This window comes from Leucoraja erinacea, chromosome 8, assembly GCF_028641065.1.
Source record: "Leucoraja erinacea ecotype New England chromosome 8, Leri_hhj_1, whole genome shotgun sequence".
Taxonomy (NCBI): domain Eukaryota; kingdom Metazoa; phylum Chordata; class Chondrichthyes; order Rajiformes; family Rajidae; genus Leucoraja; species Leucoraja erinaceus.
The window spans coordinates 47,175,614-47,203,223 of NC_073384.1; the positions used below are offsets into that span (position 1 = coordinate 47,175,614).

At 42.0% G+C, this 27,610-nt stretch overlaps 1 protein-coding gene across 1 annotated transcript in view; it reads left to right on the forward strand.

The window, feature by feature from the left end:
- Window positions 1-27,610, forward strand: part of LOC129699659 (protein kinase C epsilon type) — a 418,244-nt gene that overhangs the window by 338,016 nt on the left and 52,618 nt on the right. Inside the window, exon 11 of the mRNA XM_055639643.1 lies at window positions 13,778-13,932. Coding sequence (XP_055495618.1) covers window positions 13,778-13,932 — 155 coding nt within the window. The remainder of the gene's footprint in view (window positions 1-13,777; window positions 13,933-27,610) is intronic.

Sequence of the window (27,610 nt, forward strand, 5' to 3'; positions counted from 1 at the left end):
CACAAAGGCAGAAATTACACATAAATTACACTTGCATCTTGCAAGACAAGCTTGTGGTCTGTAGTGTACCAGAGTAGAGTTAGGGTTGTGCAGTTCTGTTTAGGAACCTGACAGGTGTAAGAAAGCAAAGATAGATACAAAAAGCTGGAGTAACTCAGCGGGACAGGCAGCATCTGGAGAGATGTTGTCAAGTTTTGGGTCCAGTCCCTTCTTCAGACTGGTTAGGGATAAGGAAAACGAGAGATATAGACAGTGATGTGGAGAGATATAGAACAATGAATAAAAGATATGCAAAAAAGTAATGATGATAAAGTAAACAGGCCATTGTTAACTGTTTGTAGGGTGAAAATGAGACTTGGGTGGGTGAAGGAAAGAGGGAGAGGGGATGCCGGGTCTACCTGAAGTGAGAAATATCAATATTCATACCACTGGTCATGTAACTGGGCTGTAACCTGCCCAAGTGAAATATGAGACGCTGTTCCGTAAGAAAGCAGCTGTTTCTGAAGCTGGTGGTGTGTGACTTCAATCTTCAGTACCCCTACCTGACGGTATCAGTGAGAATAGAAGGAGGGGCCTGGAAGGTGGGGATAAATTGCCTCAAATAAATGCATTTGATGGAGGGGAGGACTGTGCCTGTGGTGGACCAAGCCTAGTCCGCCACTTTCTGAAGTCTCTTGTATTGCCAACAGTGCCACAATGCAATAGGTCAGGATACCTTCTTCTGTCAAAGTTTGTTTGGGGATTCAGTCACATTTAGTTTAGTTTAGAGATACAGTGTGGAAACAGGCCCTTTGGCCCACCAAGTCCGTGCTGACCATTGATCACCGCATACACTAGCACTATCCTACACGCTAGGGACAATTTACGATTTTACAGACGGCAATTAACCTGCAAAACTGTACCACTTTGGAATTTGGGAGGAAATTTGGGGGCATCTGGAGAAAACCCACATGGTCACAGGGAGAACGTACTAACTCTATACAGACAGTGTCCGTAATCAGGATCAAACCTGGGTCTCTGGTGCTGCAAGGCAGTAGCTCTACTGCTGCACTACTGTGCTGCAGTTGCAGCACAGGCATTGCTGTACAGGTCACAATACCTTTCTATAGTGCATCTGTAGAAGGTTGTTTGAGTATTCGGTGACATATCAAATCTCTTTAAACTTCTGATAGGAGAATCGCAGGTAGGCAGGCCTTTTTCATGATTCCATCTGTGTGCAGGTCATCTGGGATGTTAACACTGAGGAATATTAAGCTGCTGACTGTCTCCACCAGTGACCCACCAATGAAAACTGGCACGTGGCGTCATGACTTCTTTCTGAATTAATTGCTTGGTTTTGCTGACATTGAGTGAGAGGTTGTAGTTGCCCCTCAACATTTTAAGCCTCCTTAAATCTTTCCCCTCTTCACTTAAACCTATGCTCTCTAGTTCTTGATTCCTCTACCCTGAGAAAAAGACGCTGCATTCACCCTATCTATTCCCCTCATAATTGCTCAATCATATCATAATCATATTATCAATCATACAGCTCAACAAGGTTACCCTTCCGCATAACTGTGCTCCAAGGAATAAAGTCCTTGCCTGCCGAACCTCTCCCTGAGGTTCCACGCCTCAAGTCCTGGCAATATCCTCTTGAATTTTCTCTGCATTCGTTTTTCCTTCATGGTATCTTTCCCTTGGCAGGGCAACAAAACCGAACGCAGTACTCCAAGTGCAAGCTCACCAATATCTTATAGATATAGATATAGATATGCCATTAATTGTCACTATACATGTACAATGAAATTAAAAGCTGCTCGTACTCAGTGCATCTCCTCACATATGTCATTTTTTTACAAAAAACTATTTCGCCTGAAGATCACAAAAACAATTGAGGAGGGGGGGGGGGGGTCTTAATAGGTGCACAATTCTTTTTGCGGCGCTACATACATATATACCTTGGGGAAGTAATGTTTTAATCGGTGAGTCAGTTGCATGATTTTTTTTGAATTAGACCAGTATATATTAATTTTCAGGAAAGTCGACACACTATTCCTGAGGGTATGAAGCTGGATTTGATGCACCTATATGCGCCTTCCAGAGGGCAGCAGGAGAGTAAACATGTGTGGGAAAACGCAGGATGGGAGCTGTCTTTGATGCTATTCTTTGCCCTGCTAAGGCAGTAACTCAGTGTAGATATCCATCATCTCTGGGGAGAGAGGGAAACCAATGATGTTTCTGCGAGATCCTAGTTCCCTCTGAAGCCTCTCCCTGTCTGCCATCGTGAGCTGCCATACCAGTGCTAGAGAAATATAGTATGTCAAGCAGGCTCAATCGATCACTACCCTAAAAACTGTGTTGTGTACCAAAGGAGAACGAGCGCGGTATGTGTAAGGTCAGCAGCAGGTTAGAGACCAAGGTTGTGCTTCCTGAGGACCCTCAGGAAGTGCTGGCCGCTGCTGAATTGCTTCTTGTCTGACCGCTGTCGTGTTGTCTGTCCAGGAGATATCAGCCAGCGATATGGACGTCGAGTAACCGGAAGGTGTTGGCAACTCTCCAATTCTCGCCGCTGCAAACTTGTATGTAATGGGGTACACAGTGTATTACAGCTGTGCCTCCAAGAATTCTACATGTTTCACATTGTTCATGTGCTTTATAGTTTTCCTGGTGTTCAGAATACCATAATTTACTTTTTTTGAGTTGCACTTGGTGGCAACTTCAGGACTTGCCCAACTGTCTGTAGGCTGCCTCATCGTCCCCCTTTGAAGAACCAAAAGTCTGCCATACACTTTAGTGTCGTCAGCCCTAACACGATGCGGTTGTTGTTGTGGGCGACTAGTCGTAGGTGTAGAGAAAATATAAGAGGGCCGACCTTACCCACACAGCCCTGTGGGGAGCCGATACTCAGAGGACCGCGAGTCAACAGGACTGAATCTCGTTTTGTCACATCTCGAGTCTCACACCTATGGGGATCCTCTTCATTGGTGAGGAAATGCTTTCAATACAATCATTCCGCAGCAGCTGGTGGAGAAGTGGGGAGCTATTGTGGGTGACCAGGCACATGAGAATGGTCCTGAACTTATCTGTCGCAACGGCAGCTGAGCTCATAATCCACAAAGAGCATCGGACGTACCTCTGCCCTGCTCCAGATGGCTCACCCACAGAGTGTGCTAAGCCCCCTTCTGTTTGTCCCCTTTAACCTCCTGTGCTCCTGCCAGAACAACTTCATCAACAAGTTCTCTTGAATCTCTCCTCATTATTCTCATCACATCCTTGGAAAATCATGGCGTACAGGATGGAGGGGGCCTTCTCCAACTGTCACGTTTTTCCTCCAGCGTCTATTTCTCCTGAAGATCAGCCTAAAATTGAGATTGTGCAAATGGAGAGGTCTTAATATAAATGTCAGAGCATCTACTTTTTATGGTGGCAGAACGTTATTCCTGTGGGAGATTAAGGGGTTTAAGCTTTGAATCGTTAGGACTACATTTGTTTATAGACCTGATATATATTTAATAATACAGCTCTGGCTACAAAGTCGCCCACACGATTATCAAATCTCCGAAGCTAATATGACATAGAGAAATCCCCACCACACACCTACGCAATTCTTCACTACCCTAGGGGGACTGTCGTGAGACCAATGTGTACCACACTTCCTGGGAAGGGAGCTGCAAATTCCGAAAGACTGGCTGCCAGGTGGGAAGCCGCAAGCAGGTTTGAATTGCGCTCATTGTCTAAAAAGCTGGAAATGGAGGAAGACGAAATCAATGGTGGCCATCTGCATCATCAAAGACCCTGATCAATGCCTATCGCATGACAACACTGAAATCCTCTCTGGAAGAGGTGCAAACATTGCTATGTACCAGCAGTATGTACCTAGCTTCTTCCCACAGGCTATAGATTGTCCAATGGACTTTGCCCCCTGCCAAGTTCGCGCACATTGTTCATGTGCATTATATAGAATTTATTTACGAATACCAATAATTTACTTAGATTTGAGTTGCTGCTTGGTGGCATGCTTCACACAGGTTGCTTACAATGCATGCCAATTCCAGGAAATGCAATTGTACTTGCATGCCCCAACAATGAAACACAGTGTAAAGCTTTCTTCAGTGATATTTAAAGGGAAGCAGTTTGACAAGGTGCAAGTTGCTTACTTTTGAGATTCAATACTTGGAACCATCCACATTGAGGTTCTATTAAAGTAATCATTACAAGGATGGCACAATTGCACACTGGTACAGCGCCGGTGACCTGGGTTCGATCCTGACTACAGGTACTGTCTGTACTGAGTTTGTACGGTCTCCCCATCACCGTATGATTTTTCTCCCAGCATTCCGGTTTCCTCCCGTATTCGTGCGGGTTTGTAGGTTAATTGGCTTCTGTACATTGTCCCTAGTGTGTACGATAGAATTAGTGTCAGGGTGATCATTGGTTGGCGTGGACTCGGAGGGCCGAAAGGTGTATCTCTAAATTCTAAACCTGAGGTCCTGTCATGTCCCAGCACCAGCTCCCCCATATTACCATGAGGACAGGATGTACACATTGGATGTGGACAGCATGAGTTTGGCCTGGCAATCAGTATGCCTTGCTTTGGCCCATAAGTGAAACATGTTATTTTGTTGTGGTAATGAAGGCCTGATAGACATTTTGGAAGCTTAACTTCTCATAGAGGTCAATACTTAAAGGGGAAAAAATGTTTCCAAAGTTAATGAATTATACGGTGGGGATACAGGCCCTTCGGGCCCGACGCCCATGCCAACCAACATGCTCCATCTACACTCGTCCCACCTGCCTGCGTTTGGCCCATATCCTAAACTTATCTTATCCTTGTCCCTGTTTGAATGTCTTTTAAATGATGTGATGGTATCTGCCTCAACTTCCTCCTGTGGCAGCTCATTCCATACACTCACCGCTCTTTACGTAAAAAAATGGTATCCCGCAGGTTCATATTAAATCTTTCCCCTCTTATCTTAAACCTATGCCCCCTCATTCTTGATTTTTCTATTCTGGGTAAAAAGACTGCATTTACTCTATCTATTCCCCTCATGACCTTATACACCTATATGAGGCACTCCTCAACCTCCTGCACTACAAGGAATAAAGTCTTAGCCTGCTCAATCTTGCCTTATGTAAACGCGCTCTTCTCAAGCTTTCCCCCCCCCCAGTCTAGTTCAGTCAAAAAACACTGAGTCAAACATTGGAACAACTAAAACAAAAAACGACCTTCAGGTAGTTTTTACTCGCACTAAATGCTTAGACTTAGGGGTACCTTTCCCGTCAGGTTACTCTTTACTAAAAATGACTTTCCCTCTCTCAGTTACTCTTCGCTATCAGGTACTAATCAACAATCAATCAGAGGAGGGACGAACTCCTGGTCGATCTGCCATGATTCGGACTCCAATTACAATAGCAGTCTTAATCAACTATTTATCTCTACAGCCGATTCAAACTGATATCACAGTGTCTCTAACATTCAAAGTTTAAATCAAAGACAATACACAATGAGCACAATGCCACAACGGCAGTCTTAAATACACTTTAAATTATTACTTCGAAGTTTTATTATACACAGATTAATCTGGAAAGAAATATACACTTTAAATTGAAATACAATGCAACTATCCATAGCTTTAAATACACTTTTGAAAGGTAGCTTCACAAATTTTAACTATTAACAAGTCTTATGAAGTATTTATACACGTTAACTTGGAAAGAGAGATATAGGCACTCGGAATTAACCAGCACCTCAATATGAGATTCTGAATATTAGTAAATTTGAATCTGAGAAATTTCAGTTCCTTATTCTTTAACCAATTGAAATTTTTACACGTTCGAATTCAAAATTTGTACGGAGCGTCCTTAGGGATATGACATTTAAATATTGATTAAAGTATTGTCAACCAATTTATACTCTAATCACCGAGTGCCGATACCTTTCGAGATTCCTTCCTCCGTTTTATTTTTCTGATGCCATTTCAACTTCACCTGGATTTCAATCAGTTCAATGTAAAAGTAATTGGTAATGGTGAGCATTGGACCAAAAAATTGCCCTCAGTACATATTAACTGTAATATAATGTATGCATGTTGGTAGGTGCAATTAAAACAGATCTTTTTTTATCATTGTTGTTATGAATACCACAGAAAATATGATGTACTCAATATCATATTTAATAGAATAATATTGCTTAAATATATAGTTATTGGATTTTGCATTTCGGAAAAGTCTCAGCTGAGAGGAAGACAGCAAAATACTGAAAATATTGGGGGTGAAAATGACTTCAGGCCAGTTTGTTAGGAAAATGAAGGAAATGGTAACATAATACTTATACAGCTGAGTGAGTAGAAATTGTGTTCAACCATTTCATGACGTTTTTGACAAAGTAACTAACATGTTAGATAACAAGGAAGCCAATGGATGTAGCAAATTTTGGAATACAAAATTTGGTCTGTGAAGTGCCCCATAAAAGATTACCGCATTCGATAAGCACCTGTGGACTTGAACGTAATAGGTTAAGTCCAGGGGGTCAGATATGGGGCTTTATATGTGGGCCAGATATATTGTCAGTGCAGAGGGGGTAGGAGCAAGGCCAAGTGTGCATCCTGAGTCAAGGTCTGGAATAGTACTAGGTGTGCAGTCAAAGCTGGGACAATGGGAGTGTTCAGCACTGGGACACAGGTAAGCAGCTATGATCAGGGTAGAATAGGGGGCCAGGTGTAAGGCTGGACTCAGGGTCATGAATGAGAGAATGTATGTAACTGGAGTCACACCCCCTCTTCCCCCCCCCCCCTTGGTCGCTACACTCCCTTGGGCTTGATCTCACAATTTCTCACTACCAACTCTCACCCAATGTTGGCAGCCCTGCTTTATGCAGGTCTGTGCCTGAGGGAGCCCACAGAGGCACTACATGCTTTGGAAGTTCTCCATCTGACTTGTTTTGTTTTAGTTTTCTTCTTGCTAATAAACAATTTTAATTACCTAGAACTAACATGTTATTCAAACATTAAGTTCACAAAGTTAAATAAACTAACAGTTGAATTGATTTTCAAGGCTTGCTGCCATATATAGTAAATCACATATTACACTCTCCATACATTCATGTTGTTTTACTGTGACATAACTAAAGGAAAATGGTGAGACCAGAGAATTTGTATATATTTTCCATTATTATTCCATCTCCAGAATTTCTTTCCACCATTTTATAAGAGTCAAATATTGTACAATCCTAATTAGAAGGCAGGAAATGTTTATTCATGTTTTCAGTGGGTGGAGACACTCGGTAATTTTAAGTTTGTTTAAACAAACTTCTCTTTCATCCTGTTTAAATTATGGTGGATGATTAAAAAATAGTTTTTGAAGCAGCATCTGGGGAATTCTGGGAACAAAAATAAACTGTATAACATGGCAGGCTAAATAATTCAATCATTTTTTTGATATAGAACATATAATGTTACAAAAAAAGATACAAATGATGTATCCGCAGGTTAGGCAGCATCTTTGGAGAACGTGGATAGGTGATGTCTCTGATCTTCAGACTTCTTTTGTAAACCAGCATCCACAGTTCCCTGTGGCTACATGTAACATGATGAATGTTATTTTATACCATACATTAACCTGCATTGAGTTGATAGTTTTCTAAATTCAGAACATTTCTTGTTGGCTTAATAGTGCCCTGCTCATTGTTGACTTGAAACCAGGAAATTGACAGAATCAGTCTGAAGAAGGGTCTCGATCCGAAACGTCACCCATTCCTTCTCTCTAGAGATGCTGCCTGTCCCACTGAGTTACTCCAGCATTTTGTGTCTATCTTCAGTTTAAACCAGCATCTGCAGCTCCTTCCTACACAATTGACAGATTAACATAGACACACGGGAAACTCACCTCACCTGCATTCACCCGTCACTTGCCAGGCATTGTTTTGCCTCCACATTTTTCCCAGCTTTCTCCCCATCTGTATATCTAAAACTAAAATAAAGACAAAAAAATTCTCAGGAGGCTTTATTCCGTAGAAGCACTTGTCAACGTGCCTCCTCTACACTGTCATCTTTCCTCCACTGCTATACAGACTGAAAAATAAACTTGGGACTCTTTGAGATCTTTATTGCATGATTTGAAAGAGCTATCAAATGGTGTGTCGTGATGCACATTCATGATGTTTCTTGTTTAGAATTATTAAATCATTCCATTATAAGATTAATTGCAGAGATATAAATATAACATTTAAAAAAGTAAATAACAAGCAGCACTATTTCTATCTACATGCAAATTTCAGTTGGGGATTTTGGATGATATTTCTCACACTAATTCTGTAAATTTAATGGCAGGCAACCAGACACAACCTGACAAGGTTTAAAAAATTCAAAAGCAATTAATCAAAAGAGTGTGGGTAAAGAGCTTCATTCACTCCGTAGAACATCCTATGTAATTGAGAGCTTCAGCCGAATAGTAGCTGTCTGATTGGTGAATAGTTTAAAAGGAGTTCTTTTTCAAACTCCAAATCATTGGTTAGATGTTCTTAAAAGAGAAAACAAATCCTTGGTTTACAGGAGCAGTTTAGGTTGAAGTCACTGCTCTTTCAAATTTAGTCTTTACACATGCTGACCTAATCCATTATTGGATTAACAGTGGAAAGAACTTTAAACAAAGGCAAGTGTTTTACAGTGGAGTGTTTGGACCCTTCTGATGAGATCTTATTGCTTTTCTCACAGTCAAATTATTGGCTGGAAGATTCTCCATTGCCTCCTATTATCGCACAATCCTACCCAGGACAATGAGCCAGTATAACAAATATCCAATAGTAGTTTGTTGCACTAGTTACTGACCAATTATAAAGCAGTGAGATCAGTGCTCATGTTTGTACTACAGGATTGTCTCCGCCAACAAAGGCAGTGACACCCAGTAACCCTGATGAATAAATGGCACTTGCAGATGAGGGCAGCAAAAGCTTCCTGGAGAATGGTTTGCACTCTCAGCTTCCAACCAAAATTGCTGCCAGCAGCAAATATAAACAGTGCATATTGGCAGCACTTCAGTTAAATCTGCCATTTCAGGTCTAGTCTGGGCAGGCTGAGCTGACAGCCAGCCCATTAACCTTCTAATACAGCTTCATTATCATTGGTTCTGAGGACCTACTCCCAACACAGCAAAAATATAACTCAATAGTTGCCGTGTTAGAAATTGTTCAGCACCCTGGTAAAAACCTACATGTCAGTAGTTTGAAGCAAATAGGTCCAAATGCAAAATTAACCTTCTCCTTCATACAAGGCAATCAGACAGGTAGCACTGTTGAGGAATAAAGTGTAGCAACTGTTTTCATTTAGTTTAGAGATACAGGATGGAAACAGGCTCTTTGGCCCCCAAGTCCGCACCGACCAGCAATCATCAGTACACTATTTCTATCCTACACACTAGGGCCAATTTCAAAAGCCAATTAACCTACAAACCTGCACAGTTTTGGAATGTGGGAGGAAACCAGAGCAGGAAGAACATACAAACTCTGTACAGACAGCAATCATGGCCAGGATTGAACCCAAGTCTCTTGTACTGTAAGGTTACAATTCTGCCACTGTGCCATCCCATTTTGTTTACAAGTAGTTATGAAAGTATAAAATGAACTTGAAAGACAAAATGCTGGAGTCACTCGGCAGGTCAGGAAATATCTCCGATAGGAATGGACACGTGATGTATTATGTCGGGTTCCTTCTTCAGATTAATTTGCCTAATAGCTTTCTTGTCGTGCTTATCTTGTGATTGTGTAACATGGCACTTTGATATTTTACTTCTTTGACTGTTGAGAATGTTCACTGGTTTATCAAATAATGTCTTTAGAGCAATTAGTTAGAACAAAAGAGTACAGAACAGGAACAGGCCCTTCAACCCATTATGTCTCTACGCCAATGATGCTGCCAATTTAAACCAATCTCACCTGTCTGTGCATGATCTATATCCCACTACACCCTGTGTGTTCATGTGCCCTGATTAAATGCTCTTATTGTTGCTATCATGTCTGCCACCATCACCTCCCCTGGCAGCGTGTTTCGGGCAGCTATCACACACTATGTGGAAAATAAACGATTGCCCCCTCACCTATGCCCACTCGTATTTGAAATCCAGCGATTTCTGTGGTGTAAATTTCACTCTCCTGATGTCAGCACAATTTAGCATCGATTCCTAAGAATAATTGGTGTGCAGGAGCAAAGATGTAAATTAAGTACATTGACCAATCTTCCCACAGACAACAAATTAAGAAGTAACAAGTGTATTTTTTAAATCAAATCTTTTTAGGATTTTAGAGAGTAGAAATAATAGAATATTACAGTACCAGAAAGAACTGAAATGAGCCTAAAATAAACTTAGTGCCTAAAACATAGAACAGCACAGCACGAGAATAGGCCATTCAGCGCACAATGTCTGTGCCAAACATGAACATAAACTGATCTCTTCAGCCTGCAAATGATCCCATCTCTCCATTCCTGCTTATCTATGTGTGTATTTAAAAGACATTAAATGGCACAATTACATGTTCTTTCACCACATCCCCTACCAGCATATTCCAGGAATCTACAACACTGTGTAAAAAAAATTGCTGCGCACACCTCCTTTAACCGTTTCGTCCTCTCACCTTAAAGCTGTTCCCTCATGCATTTGACATTTCTGCCCCTTGGATTCTGACCATCTGCCCTATCTTTGTCACTCTCTCTGGGTGACAGAGGTTATGGGGAGAAGGCAAGAGAATAGGTTTAAGAAGGAAATATGATTCAACCATGCTTGACTGGTGGAGTAGACTTGTTTGGCCAAGTGACCTAATTCTGTTCCACGAACATGAATTCTTCTCCCCTTTCCCATCGGGAAAGAGGTACAGAAGTTTGAAAATGAATACCTCCAGATTCGGGGACAGTTTCTTAGCCAGCTGTTATCAGGCAACTGAACCGTCCTTTCATTGGCTAAAGAACGGTCCTGATCTCCCATCTACCTCATTAGAGATCTAAAAACAATTTTAATTGGATTTTTTTGGACTTTATCGTGCACTAAACGCTATACCTTATATCCTGTATCTGTACTCTGAGGATGGCTTGTGATCATGCATTGTCTTTGACTCGATAACAAAACTAAACCAAACTAAACTAACCTGGGATAGATCTCATCAGGCCCTGGGGACAGTTCCCATCAGGCCCTGGGGTCTCACCAACATAATGCTCTTCAACAGACCTAACACTATCTCCTCCTTGATTTCTGTATGGCTTGCATATCAGTTACCCTGCACTGGTCTCACTATAATCTCTGCCCTTCACCCTGTTGAACACTGAGGCAAAGTACTCATTTAGTACCTCTCCCATATCCTCTGACTCCAAAATAAATTCTGAGCTTGAGTTCTTGCTTTATTTTCCTCCTTTTACATTGAGGAAGTTCCATCAATATTGGAGAAGTTAAGGTTACCCACTGTGCCAGCCATGTTGCTTCAGGCTTTTTCCATGAATCGTCTACATATCTGTTCCTCCATCTCCTGCTGCTGTTTGGGAGGCCTATAGTTTATTTTCATCAGAGTGATGGCACCTTTCTTATTTTTGAGCTGTACCCATATTGTTTCAATGGATGAACCTTACAGTAGGTTTTCTCTGAGTGCTTTTGTGATGTTCTCCCTGATTAGTAATGTAAAGGGCCTGTCCCACTTGGCCGTCATTTGTGTCATATGTAAAATAGGTCGATGCATCGTTACGCGCGACGTAGCGCACAAATCGCGCGTCATCATGCCATCTGGTGCATGTGATGTCATTAGAATACCCTGCAACGCGCGGCGACGCATGGTTACGCACGGTGATGTAACCATTCATCACCACGTGAGACGTCGGGACGCAGCTTGCGATGCCAATGCATCAGCGTGCTTACCCAATGTGTCAGCGTGCGTACACGATACGTCACGCAAGTGGCGCGTGAGGATTTCATGTAGCACGAAATCCTGGAGCGCCGCGCGATACCGCGCACAACCACACTCCTTCACGCCTCTCCATGCGCCCGTCCCGCGCTACCCACACGCTACCCGTGTGTCACATCGCGTCGACCTATTTTACATATGACGTGTAAATGAGGCGCAAATGACGGCCAGGTGGGACAGGCCCTTAACTCCTCAATCCCAGACAGACAGACAGACAGACAGACAGACAGACAGACAGACAGACAGACAGACACATACACACACGCACACGAGAGGTTCGGTGGACATTTAACATTACTGGTCGGTTATCGTTGGTTCTTAAAACTCTTGCCTACGTTTTCTTTTTCCCCCAATGAGCAAAGGTGATTAACTAAAACTACCTACGACTACCTCGACTACCTACAACTACATGGCGGCCCCACTACAACTGAACACACGACTACAGGATTATCGATTATTTCCATGACGACAAATATTTGGTCGCAGAAAATGTTTCAACATGTTGAAAAATTTGTGGTAACCATACTGAGGCAGCGACTAGTTCCCAGAATGAGGGAACTCCTCGCGACCATGAAGGTGACTCACCAGAGATCACCAGCATGCATGAGTCTCCTGCACTTGCCTAAAAAGTTGCCTAACTGGGACAGGCCAATAACAGTTGAGAAAAAATGTACAGTTTCGGGACAAGAGTGGTTGAGCATCAATTATTGTTTTTAACACAGGGGACACAAAGTACTGGAGTAACTCTGCGTATCAGGTAGCATCGATGGAGAACATGAATAGAGGCACCGTGATGATCCGGTAGAGTTGCTGCCTTACAGCACCCGAGACCCAGGTTCAATCCTGATTACGGGCACTGTTTGTACAGAGTTTGTATGGTCTCCCTGTGACCGCTTGCATTTCCTCTGGGTGCTCCAGTTTCCTTCCACACTCCCAAGGACGTAAAGGTTTCAGGTTACTTGGTTAAGGAAATATTTGCAACATCTAAATATGAACAAAGAGTTTGTTGAAACATGGAACTGCAGGTGCTGGCATATAAAAAACCCAAAGTGCTGGAGTAACTCAATGGGCTCAGGCAGCTTCTCTGAGTTTTTTCTTATGTCAGCTGTGCAGACAAGCATGCACTTGTGTGGACCACTAGGTTCTCTGTTTTCGGAAAATAAATTCCAATGAGGATTAAAGCGCTTCGCCACCGAGTCAACGGCAACTATCGTTCACCCGTACACTAGTTATATATGTTATCCCACTTACGCCACCTCCACCCTAGGGGAAAATTACAGTAGCCAATCAACCTACAAACCCGCACATCTTTGGAATGTGGGAAGAAACAGGAGCACCCCTGAAAACTCGTGAGTCATGGAAAGAACATACAAACTCAGAACAGACAGCACCCATAGTCAGGGTCGAACCTTGCTCTCTGGCACTATGAGACAATAGCTCTACCGCTGAGCCACTGTGCCGATTTCAAGGGAATCTGGGAGTGGGCAATAAAATCTGGTCTTTACAACATTGATTACATCTTGTGAAAGAGAAAATTGTAAATAAAACACAAATCAGACAGCTGTTGGTAGATTACCATGAAGTGGAAGTGCTATGCCAAGATTTGTATACTTTCAAAATGCAGCCTAATAAACTGTGAGCATGTTTATACTACTTCATCTTTGTGAATCAATGAGGCTAAAATGATTAGAGAATCAAAGCTACTTGCTATGGTAGCTCACGCTGGTATGTTTTTGAACTTTATATTTCGTTTGTCAGCACCTAATTGATTCTACTCCACAAGTGTTTCGTTGTTTACACACAACAGTCACTTGCATTACTTCAAGAAATTTAATTGAAAAACCTCTACTTTCTTTCATTTAGGACCGCCTATTTTTCGTTATGGAATACGTAAATGGAGGCGATTTAATGTTTCAAATCCAACGTTCCCGCAAGTTTGATGAAGCTCGATCAAGGTTTTATGCAGCAGAAGTCACCTCGGCACTGATGTTCCTTCACCAAAATGGCGTCATCTACAGGTACTCGCTTAAACAGGACAGCTGGCCGGAAGCAGGTTTGGCCAGCATGCAATCATATCTTAGCAACTCGTTTGGGTTGGAGCATTGTGCCTCTCTATTTCCGTGCATGTTGAGACATGAGTCGATGCTGTTTTCTTTTGGCTAGTCATTCAGAATGTTTATGTTTGAATAGCACTGGAAGCTGCAAAGAGTGATGATGCCAGACTTTTATTCTGGTGCACTTAGAGCTTTTACAAAATGTTAAGGCAGAGTCTGACCTTCTGCTAACCTGCCAGCAGAGTGGTACAATACCTTTACTTTCTTTCTCAGTCCACTATAGACTTCTAAAGGGCCTTTCATTTCCCACTGCACCCAACCCCCCTCCCCGTTCTCCAAAAATACGTTGTGCCATTTATTTTGTTTATTTGAGTTGTCCTCTTGTTGGCTGAATAGGGATAACAGTCACAGGATCCTAGTTTTCTCTATGTAGTTGAGGGCAGTCTTTGAGTCACTGACAGGCAGTGGCTGCTAGTGAAGTCTAGCAAAAAGGATCTATAAGGCACTGGATTCAGCCAAAATCCCATGTTTTACCTCCAAGGTAAGGTGAGCTCACAATACATTTAAGAATTTGAAAAAAAATATCTTTGTAAAATTTCCATGCACGTGAAAATGTACTGATTATCAAAAATTGTTTTCGAAGAAAAAGAAGAGTTTCGAAGAAAATCTTGTAGACTTCTTTCTCAATGATAGCTGAGAGAAGGCCTAACCTTTTTTGTGTAGGATGGAACTGCAGATGCTGGTTTATACTGAATATAGACATGAAATGCTGGAGTAACTGAACAGGTCACGCAGCATCTTCTTTGAAGGAAGGTTTCAACCCAAAACGTCACCTATTCTTTTTCTCTCCAGAGATGCTGCCTGACCCGTTGAGTTACTCCAACATTTTGTGCCTAAACCTTTTTACAGTTTTTCATGTTTTGGCCTTTTCGGGGGTGGGGGGGCACATTAATTAACCCCAGAGCTATTCCAATCATGTCAATAATCATGCACACTAGAGTCACTTCCTCCATTTCACTGTGGTCTCCAACTTTGCAATTGAATCCTGAGCTGCCTCACGGCATATAGTACATTACCAGAAATAGAAGACATTTTCTCATAGCACATTTGATTGAAAATAAACTGGCTACCTTTCGCATGACTGGTTTGAACGGACCGTGTGACCCATGTGGCATAAGATGACGGGGTGGTGAGTGGTGCACCATCAAGCAGAAATGATTCACTTGTGTTCTTGGTACTTCCTACACCATATGAGAAAACATTTTGTTCTTTTTTACACTTTTCAGAACATTATTAAAAAGAACAAGTGCCATATTTGATAGCAAAGTGGCATTTAAACTTTGACGTTATACTCCATGTTGAACTCCATGTTGAATACCTCCATGCTGCAGTTGTACAAGATGTTAGTGAGGCCACATTTAGAGTATTGTGTTCAGTTTTGGGCACTATGTTATAGGAAATATGTCGTCAAGCTGGAAAGGGTTCAGAGTCAAGGGTGCCGAGAAGATTTACGAGGATGTTGCCAGGACTCGAGGACCTGAGCTGTAGGGGGAGATTAAGCAGGCTAGGAATCTATTCCTTAGAGTGTAGGAGGATGAGGGGTGATCTTATCGAGGTGTACAAAATCATAAGAGGAATAGATCAGGTGGACGCACAGAGTCTCTTGCCCAGAGTAGGCGAATCGAGAACTAGAGGACATAGGTTTAAGGTGAAGGGGGAAAGCTTTAATAGGAACCTGAAGGGTAACTTTTTCACACAAATGGTGTTGGGTATATGGAACAAGCTGCCAGAGGAGGTAGTTGAGGCAGGTACTGTTGCAACGTTTAAGAAACATTTAGACAAGTACATGGATAGGACAGGTTTGGATCTGGGCCAAACTCAGGCAGGTGTGACTAGTGTAGATGGGACATGGTAGTCGGTGGAGGCAAATTGGGCTGAAGGGCCTGTTGCCCGGATGAGATGAATCGAGGACCAGAGGTCATAAATTTAAGGTGAATGGGGAAAATATTTAATAGGAATCTGAAGGGTAACATTTTCACACAAAAGGTGGTGAATGTTTGACACAAGCTGCCTGAGGAGGTAGTTGAGGAAGGGACTATCCCAACATTTGAAGAAGCAGTTGAACAGGTACATGGATAAGACAGGTTTGGAGGGATATGGACCAAATGTTGGCAGGTGGGACTAATGTAGATGGGACATGTTGGTCGGTGTGAGCAAGTTGGGCCGAAGTGCCTGTTTCCATAATGTATAACTATGACTCCATGCCTCCACTGGCTTTTTAATGTTTTCTGAAAAAGTTTTAATTTTTGCTTCTCTTTTTAATCTCCCCGTGAATTTAGCGCTTCCTTTGCCTGCAATTTGTTCCAGTCCACATGTACATTCTTTTTCCCAATTCTAGTCAGTTCAAAGTTCTAAGTTTGGAAGTTTTCCTTTCTATCAGCAATGGTAAAACCACAGCAAACTAACCATTTTCTTTGGAAATCTATCTCCGTACTCTGTCCTACTTACCTCACCCTCATCTTCATAAATGGCATGAACTCACCTGCAGTAATTTTCCAAAAATTCTCTCACACTTCCTCCAAATTTTGTCCGATCTCCAATTCTACCCCTTAGGGATTTATGTGCGAATGCATGTGAATTAATGTAAGTATGTTTGGAATAGAAAAAGACTGCCCTAACTTGTTTAATCACATGACACGATCATAACAAAATTCCTTATAGGCCTGTGCGATGTGCAAGCATATTCACATGTAGTACATGATGCCTGGCCAAATATGTAACTTATTTTTTTCTTTCATTCATTCATTCATATTAATCACTTCCAATTGACAGATTTAGATCAGGTTGCGTAAACCTGGCACATGAAAACAATCAAATATAGGTTTTGACAATCGAGATCCCCTTTAAATCTCCTACCTCTCATATTAAAATTATGCCCTCTTGTTTTTTTATATCCTACCATGGGAAAAAAAGATGTTGACCATCTTTGCTGTCTTTGCCTCTCATGATCTTCTATCTTTCAGTCAGGTTATATCTCAGCCTCCTTTGCTGCTAGAGAGACAAGCACAACCTATCATATCAAGACTTCCAATCCAGACAGCATTTTTGTGAACCTCCTCTGCACGATCATATTCTTCCTGTGATGCAGTGTCCAGAACTGCACACAATACTCCAAGGGCAGCCTAAACGGTGTTTTGTAACATTGTGACATAATGTTTCAATTCTTATATTCTGTGCCCCTACTGGTGAAAGCAAGCAAACTACATTGTTGCTTTCACACACATTCACATCCACATTTCGATGAAAGTATGATGAAAGTATGAGGGTGCGTGTGATATTGTGTGTGAGTGTGCGTGTTTGTTTGTGAGTGTGAGTGAGAATGCTGTCTCTCTTTCAAAACACTCCCACTGGTCAGATGTTGTTTTACCTGCAAGCACCTGCTCCTAAACTACTTTTGCCGGGTTCTCTCTTGCACTATTATCCTTCCGTCAATTAAGACCTGAACTTGAGGACCTGTTTTCACCCTTCCACATCTACCTTCAAGCCCATAGAACTGCAGTTACTCTTTCCAAATTTTTCTACAATGATATGACCATCATCTAGCACAAAAAAATAAAGTACTGGAGGAACTCAGGGGGTCAGGCAGCATCTGTGAATAGACAGACGATGTTTCAATTCGGGAACTATTTTGCCTTCAAAATCTGAAGAAGGGTCCTGACCCAAAACGTCAAGATTTCTCCACCCTTCCCGCTGCTCCTTACAATAAGCAGTAAACTTCCTTGTGATATTTTGTTGTGCATCCTTATGTCTTCCAGTTATTGACTATGTTAAATAGTTTGTTACTCGGGCTAATCATTCGATCTTTGGAATTTTCAGTGAAAACGAGTTTAAGGGCTTGAACATTACTTAGAGCTTAATTCACTGAGGATTAATTTCACCTCAGTCATTTTTATTTCCATAATGTGTCAATTTACTATAGGGTTGGTATGCCATTCTGATTGCATCTTTGAGAAACTAGCTGGTGTGAGGTCAGGTTTAGATTAGTTTAGAGATACAGTGCGGAAACGGGCCCTTCGGCACCACTGACCCATACGTCTTTGGAATGTGGGAGGAAACCAGAGGACCCAGAGAAAACCTACGCGATCACAGAGTGAAAGTACAAAATGCACAGACAGCACCTGTAGTCAGGATCATACTCAGGTCTATGGTGCTGTAAGCCAGCAACTCTACTGCTGCACTACTGTGTCACCCAGAACGGGAGACTGCCTGTGAATCCAGGGTGAAACAGATATTATTTTGTCAGCAGGTGGTGATTATTTTTAAGTACATTAATGTTTATTTTCAAGTGTTTTGGTCCAGTACTGAAAATGAGTTTTCTCCAGTACATTAAGACATATTGTGAACAGCATGGATCTCAGAACAGTAACACCCTTTAATTACTGAAATGTTGATGGAAAGCTCATAAAATGTTTCTCGCCACAGGATGCTCCATTGTTTCAAAAGGTTTATTTAGTTTAATTTAAAAGCCTAAAAAACAGGGCAATCCTCTAATCAACTAAAAAGACATTCTGTCAGCAACATTTCAAGATGTTTTTGGTCAGGGCTATCTGAAAAAAGTTTGTTTACATGTGACGGGCATAGAAATAAGGAGCAGGGCATTTGGCCCGATAAACACATTCTGGCATTTAATTAGACCATAGCTGAACAAGATCTTAATTCCACCTACCTGCTGTAGTTTTGTAACCTTACATACTCAGGCCAAACAAACCTCAGTTTTAACCTTTTGAGTTCATCTAAACCCAACAATTTCTTTGGAGGAGACAGTTCAAGATTTCTATGGCCATTTGTGTGCGGAACTATTGTCTCCCATTATCCCATAAGGAAATAGCTCAATTTCTAAGGTTATGGCCCTTTGTTTAGACTTAAAGTCATGCAGTACAGAAATAGGCCCTTTGGCCCAACTTGTCCTTACCGACCAAGATGCCCTATCTAAACTGGTCCCATTTGCCTGCATTTGTCCCATTTCCCTCTAAACCTTTCCTGTCCATGTACCTGTCTAAGTGTTCTTTAAATGCTGTTATATTACCTGCTATAACTACATCATCTGGCAGCTCGTTCTATATACCTACCATCCTCTAAGTGAAAATTGTTGCCCCTCGGGTTTGTATTAAATCTTGTCCCTCTCACCTTAAATCCATGTCCTCTGGTTTTTGATTCCCATACCATGGGTAACAGTCTCTGTGCATTCAGTCCATCTATTCCCTAATGATTTTATGCACCTCTATAAGATAACTCCTTAGCCTTCTGTACTCCAAGGAATAAAGCCTGCCTAATCTATCCTTGTAGCTCAGTCCCTCTATCCTGGCTACATCCTTGTAAGCCTTCTCTGCATTCTTTCCAGCTTAATGGCATCCTTCCTATTGCAGTGACTGAAATTGAGAACAATACTCCAAATGTGGCCACTTGTACCAAAGGAAATAATGTCTCTCAATCTGCTCTATCAAATAATTATCTGCAGACAAACAAAAATTGAAATGAAATGTTGCAATTTGGAACATGTAGAGTTGTTTTCATGATTTTTTTTACTTCCCCAAAGGGCCTGTCCAGAAAGACGCAACGACTCTTTGGGGACCTCTCACGACCATAGGCTGTATGGTCGTGAGAGGTCTCCTATGGCCGTGAGAAGTCTCCAAAGAGTCATAGCGTCTTTCTGGTCGCCGCTGAATTTTCAACATGTTGAAATTTTCGGCAGCCTATGACGGGTGCCGGCAGTCGCCTGTAAAGGTCGCGTAAGTGGGACAGGCCCTTCAGCATGCAAAGGATCCATTGTGGATATACTGTTGGAATGGCAAAACATATTACAGGTGCACAACCTTTTATCCGACAGCCTTGGGACCAGACACTTTTCGTAATTCGGAATTTGTCGGTCTTCGGAATGGAAATTTTTTTGCGTAGATTTTAACGGCTGGCTCAGTGGTAGAGTGCTCGGCTCATATCCACAAGGTCGCGAGTTTGCGCCTTGATCCCGGCAGTTCCTCGGTCACGAGTTTGAGTCTTCATTGTCGTTTTTTCTTGCAGAATAAATGTCTGTATGAAATGCAGTGTGTTGAATGAATTCCTGAATTTGTAAATGTGACCGCAGCATTGAATCACCTCCCGCACTCATGTCACCCTAGCGGGGCTACATGCCCTTAGGCGGCCTAAGGCGACATTTTCACACTCTTATATCCGTGTGCAGCAGAGGCGACATGCGTTTGGCGCCAAACGTGAGCTTTGGTGTGCAGACGACATCCTGGAAAAAATGTCCGGTTTCTTCCAGGTAGGCGATATACCCTCCCGGGCAATATACCCTCCACTTCTCTTTTATGAAGGGGATTTAGTTCCCCTTTCTTCCAGGACCGACCGGAGGTTCCGCTGTCACCTCTGCGGGCCGCCCTCGGTGAACGTCCCGTCTCCCTGTCCCTGGGATAGCAGGGGGCGATCAAACAGCACAATACCCCCCTCCAACTCCAGAGGAATCCGCTCCCCGATGGGCCGCTACGGCGACAAGTGGCAGTTCGCCCACAGCCCGAGCTGCGCGACCCCAAGACCAAGACGTCCCTTACCTTGCACACCATCAGCTTCAGCCCCTACGGGGAGCGTGTTCCTCTGGAGTTGGAGCAGGGCTGGGCTGGAGTTGCTGATCTGGGATCTCCGTGCTTGCAGTGGGCCTGGGGGTCGGTGTCCCGATGAGGGGGGCACAGCTCGGGCTGTGGGCGAACTGCTACTTGTCGCCGTAGCGGCCCATCGGGGAGCGGCTTCTGGTGGTCCTGATGTCTCCCGCTAGTTTGCAGTTTTCCTCTGGAGTTGGAACTGGGCTGGGCTGCTGCTGGCTGTGGGTCTCTGGGATCGCCGTGCTTGCAGTGGGCCTGGGGGTCTGTGTCCCGTTGGTCCTGACGTCTCTGGTGACTGGTATTGTATGCTGGCATCGCCGACTTGAAGACAGTGCAAAGCCCCCACGCCGGTGCAATGGGCGGGGAGCTGGAGAGGGGAGGGAAGGGGTCACACACATGGCTGGGAAGCAGAGGGGTGTAGGTGGGGTGAAACTGAAGGGAGCGACAATCTGCTGCTCCCTGCCCGCTGAGTTAAAAAGTTCCCACGCAAGACTGTGTATCGCGAGTCTACCGTGGGAACTTTTTAACTCAGCTGGCAGGTAGCAGCATATTGTCAATTATTAACCCTCCCGCGCAATATACCCTCACCTTCTCTTTTATGAATGGGGATTTAGTTCCCCTTGCTTCGAGGACCGACCGGAGGTTCCGCTGTCACCTCTGCGGGCCGCCCTTGGTGAACATTTTCAAGGACCTTTCTTCAAGGACTGAAAAAATGTACGGTATTCGGAGGTTTTCGTTATTTGGATCTTCGGATAAAAGGTTGTGCACCTGTAGTGGGATTTTTAAAAGTGAAAGAAGGATTTCAAAGTAACCATGCCATAGGGATTTGGCTTGACCACTTAAGAGTGATAGAATATCAGTTTCTTATTCAAGCTATATGAAATTACAGTAAGGTGATTTTCAGCACTCATTGGAGAAGTCTCTATATTAAATTGAACAGAACCACTTTTTAAATTTGCTATGCAATCCACTCTCTGTGAAAAGTTAGCAATGAATGAATACCAGGAACTTACCGTTTTGGCCACAAAGGCTTAAAATTACTTACTTTAAATGTATGTCTCTGATTTTAAACCATTCAACTGAGGGAAATAGATTGCTTTATATTTCTTCCTTGGCCCGAAATAATGTCGTGCTGAAATCTGTCTTTCATCTGGCCTCTTTTAAAAAAAAAGCCAGATTATTCAACCTTTCCAATTTGTATCAATGTTCCTGTCTTGGTGACCTATGTAAATCTCATGACACACATTTCCAATGCAATTACACCTTTCCTAGAGTCTGGTCATGGGAAGCTGTGATCTCATTATTATTATGTGCCGTTCCACAGTCCTGCAACGTCCTTCATTCCAGGGAAAACAGCCCCAACCTATGCAATCTCTCCTTTATATCCAAGCCCTCCAAACCAGTCAACGTTCCTGAGAATCTTTTCTGCATCCACTCTAGCTTATTCACATCCTTCCTATTACATGGGGATCAGAATGGTATACAATACTCAAAATGTGGCTTAACCAACAACTCGCCAATTGTAACACGATGTCCCATCTCTTATACTCAGTCACTTGGCTTTCATGACTCTATCTACCTTTGTCACCTGTTTCAGGGAGCTATGTACTTGTACCCTATGATCTTGCTGTTCAATAACACTCCACTCGGCCCTAACCATCACAATGTATATCACGGCCTGCTTTAACTTATCAAAGTGTATTACCTTAGAATTTGGCTGAGTTAAGTTCCATCAGCCATTTCCTTTCTCAGTTGGTTTAGATCCTGCTGTAACATTAGACAACCTTCTTCACTGTCCACTATATATACCACCAATTTTAGTGTAATCTTCAAACTTAAGGTCCTGTCCCACTTTCACAACCTAATTTACAACCGTTGCCAAGTTTGCCCTTGACTCGTACTCGCAGCATGGTCGTCACGAGGTCGTAGGTAGGTCGTAGGTAGGTTGTGATGTTAGACGTAGGTACTCGTGGCATCAAGCAGGTCGAGGCGTTTTTCTAGCCTGATGAAAAATGTCCATGAGCAAAAAAGGTTGTGAGTTAGGTTGTGAAAGTGGGACAGGCCCTTTACTAATCATGCTACATATTTTCTCTTCCAAGTCACACAATAGAGGTTCCAGCACCGATCCCTGCGGCACGCCATTGAATACAAATCTCCATTGTGAAAAGCAACCTTCCTCCATCACTGAGCCAATTATTTACCCAATTTGTTGTCTTACTCTGGTTACCACGTGTGCTAATGTTCTGAACCAACCTACCACACGGAATCTTATTAAGAACTGTACAAACATGAAGTTCAGCCTGCTCTGATGGGCAGAATACTGCTGCTTTGCATGCCAGTTTAGTGAAACAATATCAATAATCACGTTATAATTTCAAAAGGTTTATTAGCTCAATCAGAAATGTCCAGTATCTGCAAAGAGCTGTTCCTATTAATTAATTTTGGAAGTGAAAGATGACCAAGCAGCAAATGGCGATCATTAGTGCAATAAGACTTTAAAAAGCATCAAGATTTATCTTGGTGCCATCAGAGGTTTGGGTTTCCCTTTAGATCTTTAGAGTTTTGACGGGTCCACATGAGGCAACAGAGGAAAATAATATATTAATCAAGCAAGAGAAAGTAACCATTCAAATTGTTTGATACAACTAATTCATTGGGCATTCTGAAAGTAATTTACTGCACTGCATTTTAATTTAAGATGACATCATACTTGGTGTCTATCATCTTGCAAAGCGTTGTTCTTTAATGTGTTTTGAGGTCCGTTTTGCAAATGATGCAGGCACCGTAAATCAAATTGTGATATTAAGATACATCAATCATTTTACAACCAGCATTAATCTGTCATTTAGATGGAATTTGCCTTAATTTGCTTGGATGATTCTGCCTTTGATCTGTGGATTTCTTTAATATCTTATCAAAGCGATTTATGTCTCATTGGTTTAAAAAAAAAAACGTTTGCTCTGAAAGGTAGGAAAAAAACATTATTTGTCACTGTTTTGTATAAAAATTGGTTGAAACCTTTGCTTTTTTAATCTCAATCTCATTTAACTTTGTTTGACCCTTTCCCGATGCTTATAAAGCTGATATTCAATGGAGAAAATTTCAGTTCAAAAACTCAACAGTAAGCTGTTGTTTTGCTTCATCATTTGTTCTTGTAAGCATGTTACAGCTTGCACAGTGATCAGTTAAGAACATTAAATGCAGAACGTATTGTGCTGTGAAGAAAATCAAAAATGCTATTAGAGCAAAACCTTTTCCTTTTCCTTGCCCACATTAACTTCATGCACCGTTCACTCTTAAACACTGAAACCAATTTTGATTCTATTTAGGCCTGCATGCCAACTTGTTCGTGTTTGATATAAATAGTTCCATATTTTTGAGGCACATTCAACAACGTATTTATATTTATATGTAGCTTTAATGCAGTAAAAATGTCCCAAGGAATTTCATGAAAGCCTAATCAAAGAAAATATGACTCTCAACCACATACAGAGATACTCAGTAAATGTAGGGAACATTTTTATAAGCTCCTTGCTGGAGGGAATGAGGAAATGTGAATACTTTAAAGGACATAGATGGAAGACCTTAGTGGATAGAAGCGAGAAGTGGATATCTTAGACGAGTTTAGGTCTGGAGGAGGTAGGGAGTTAGGGGCCATGAAGGGAAAAGGGAAAAGGTGCCAATATATTAAAATTGATGTATGACCTAATGTTGTCAGTCAACATGGGAATAATCAGTGAAATGGGAGGCTGCCAGAAATATATTACATGCACAGAGAGGAGCAAATGCAAGAATTAATCACCAACACAAATTTGAATGACTTGAGACCATGGGCGAGCATTCTCACATTTCTCCATATCATCAAGGATGTGCCTTTTCAAAAAAGAGAAATTTAAAATCACAAGCATATTATGACATGGATGAAGGCTTTGCCATCACACGAGCTGAGACAGATGTGGAATCAGGAATTGGAAATTGGCCATCTTAATGATCACCCAGATGCTGGTCGGAAACTCGTCACAGTATTAAAAAATGCAAATCTGAGGTCATTGGAAATTGACACACTTTTCTTACACAAACCCAACATTTCACTGACATAAGGAACTGCAGATGCTGATTAACAAAAAAAGTCAACAAATTACTGAGTCACTCAGTGGGTCAAGCAGCATCTCTGGAGAACATGGATAGGTGACGTTTCGGGTCAGAATCTGCAGTTTATTTTTAGTTCATCTCCTTACACACACCATGCAGAACTCAGCACATGTTGAAGAGGAGTGTTAGTTGAGGGGTTTTATGTGTTTGTTCCAACAAATGAGAAGATTAAACTCACTTTTACAGACCAATTCACCTCCCCTTTGCAGTTACATTTTTCCAACTGTTTTGAGCAACAGCATGGGAGACCTGCAATTCTTTTTAATATAAAACAAAATTGGACATGGAATTAATTAAGTTGTTCTGTACAATTTAAGGCAGCTGCTCGATCTGTGTTTTCTTGAGTTCTAACCCCGCTCAAGTTTGCCTTTACGTAATGGAAAGTAGATTTTGTTTGAAATGAGGGAACAGGAAATGCTTCATTCATTGCTAATTTTTGATACTTTTCTCCATTGAACTATGGTTCTAATTGTCCATTAAACATCTGAGCAGAGCAGCCATGCGATATGCATTATATATATAAATAGCTTTGTGGAAATTGTGAGCCTTGTATTTGCAAGTTTATCTCTCATCCTTTTAGTTTTAGTTTAGTTAACTAAAGAGGTACAGCGCCTTTCGGCCCACCGAGTCCACGTCGATCAACGATCTCCGTACACGGGAACAGTCCTACACACCAGGGCCAATTTACAATTTTACTAAAGCCAATTAGCCTACAAACCTGTACATCTTTGGAATGTGGGAGGAAACCAGTGCCCCTGGGGAAAACCCATGCAATTCACGGGGAGAACGTACAGACAGCACCCATAATCAGGATCGGACCTTGGTCTCTGTTGCTGTAAGGCAGCAACTGTACATAGAAACATAGAAAATAGGTGCAGGAGTAGGCCATTCGTTCCTTTGAGCCAGCACCGCCATTCAGTGTGATCATGGTTGATCATCCAAAATCAGTACCCTGTTCCTGCTTTCTTGCAATATATCCCTTGATTCCATTAGCCCCAAGTGCTATAACTAACTCTCTCTTGAATACATCGTTACGCCACTATACCGCCCATGCCACCCTATTGTAGTAACAATTTCAGTCATGTAATACTTGAGGGAAAATGTTAATGGAGCAAAATAAAGAAATATGAAATACAAACAGGGGTCCTCAATGTACTTAGACAAGAGAAGTTTGGGGGTCTAATGTGGACATGTTGTGAGGTGGGATCCACACCCTCAACCTTTACATGATGTAAACCGAAAATGTGTGCAATTTCATTTGTTTAATTTAATCCAGCATTTTCAGTCTAATGCACATAATTTAAATTAATTGTTTTGTTTTTGTTATTTGCTGGATGGATGAGGCTGCCATACTCTCGCTGATTCTTTATCTATAATCTTGCTTAATTTGCCTCTGGTTAGATCTTGCTGTTTTGAAATCCTTGTGTACTCCAGCAGAAACATCTTTCACACAAGATCACACCGTGATATTTTAAATATAAGTTTTAAAGTTGGATACTTTCAGTAACACTGCCCCCTCTTACCCAAGACTACAGCATAATATTTTAAGTATTAGATCATATCACTTTACGCAGTCTGTAATTTTCTTCAACCTCTGATCATAATTGGCTTCATCTATCTACCTCCTGGAGATTTATGTGTTTGTTCCAACAAATGAGATAAACCGAAAATGTGTGCAGATGAGCAGTTTAAAATCAAATGCGAGAACAAATCTGAATTTTAAGCCAAACTGTTCCAATAATAATACGTTAATATTTCCAGGTTGACGTAAAAGCCCTTCATGTTCACTAAAATTCTTCAGGCAAAGAAATGTAATGAAGGGGGTTACATCTGAAATGTTAATGGGTGCTACCTGACATGCTGAGTATCTCCAGCATTTCCTGATTTTATATCAATTATGCAGCAACTGTAGTTTTTTTTTTGCTTTTCAAGTATATCTGCAATCATTTACCCTTTCTGGTCACTCCGAACGTATGAATATGGCTGAATGAATGAACGTTTATTGGCCAAGTATTCACATACAAGGAATTTGCCTTGGTGCTCCGCCCGCAAGTAACAACATGACATACAGTGACAGTTAGGAATGACACATAAAATGTTAAACGTTAATAATAAAACATTATTGATTAAACATGTGAATTAAATAAAATACCAGAGCAAAAGGAGGCTACAGTATTTTGGTTATTGAGTAGAGCTATTACTAGTGGAAAAAAGCTGTTTTTAAGTCTGGCTGTGGCAGCGTTGACAGTCCGGAGTCGCCTTCCAGAGGGAAGTGATTCAAAGAGTTTGTGGCCAGGGCGCGCTCGCTTCCTGGCCCTTGCATTGTACAGTTCGTCAATGGAGGAAAAGTTGCAGCCAATAACCTTCTTAGCTGATCAGACGATTCGCTGCAGCCTCCGGATGTCATGTTTGGTGGCTGAGCCAAACCAGATCATGATGGAGAAGGTGAGGACAGACTATACGATGGCCGTATAGAATTGGACCTTTGGCGGATTGCGCTACCTCAGCTGCCGCAGGAATTACATCTTCTGTTGTGCCTTTTTGACTGTGGAGTCGTCTTAACTGCCATCCAAAATAACTCAGCAAGATACTCGGCTGAGCAGTTAAGTGGGGGTGAGCAATAAATGCTGGTCTTTGCCAACATAGTCCATATCAATTGGCCAAAAGTAAAGGCAGTAGTCACATTGGTAGCTTCTGTGGGTGTCCTCCATGATCTGTGTTGGGGTTGTGGCTATTCATCAACTTCAGGTGGTCACACCCTGTCTCAGGAGCATAGAGGAGGGATTACTGCAACCTGCTAACAGCCCGTTAGGAAAGATGGCATTAAGCTGGAAGGA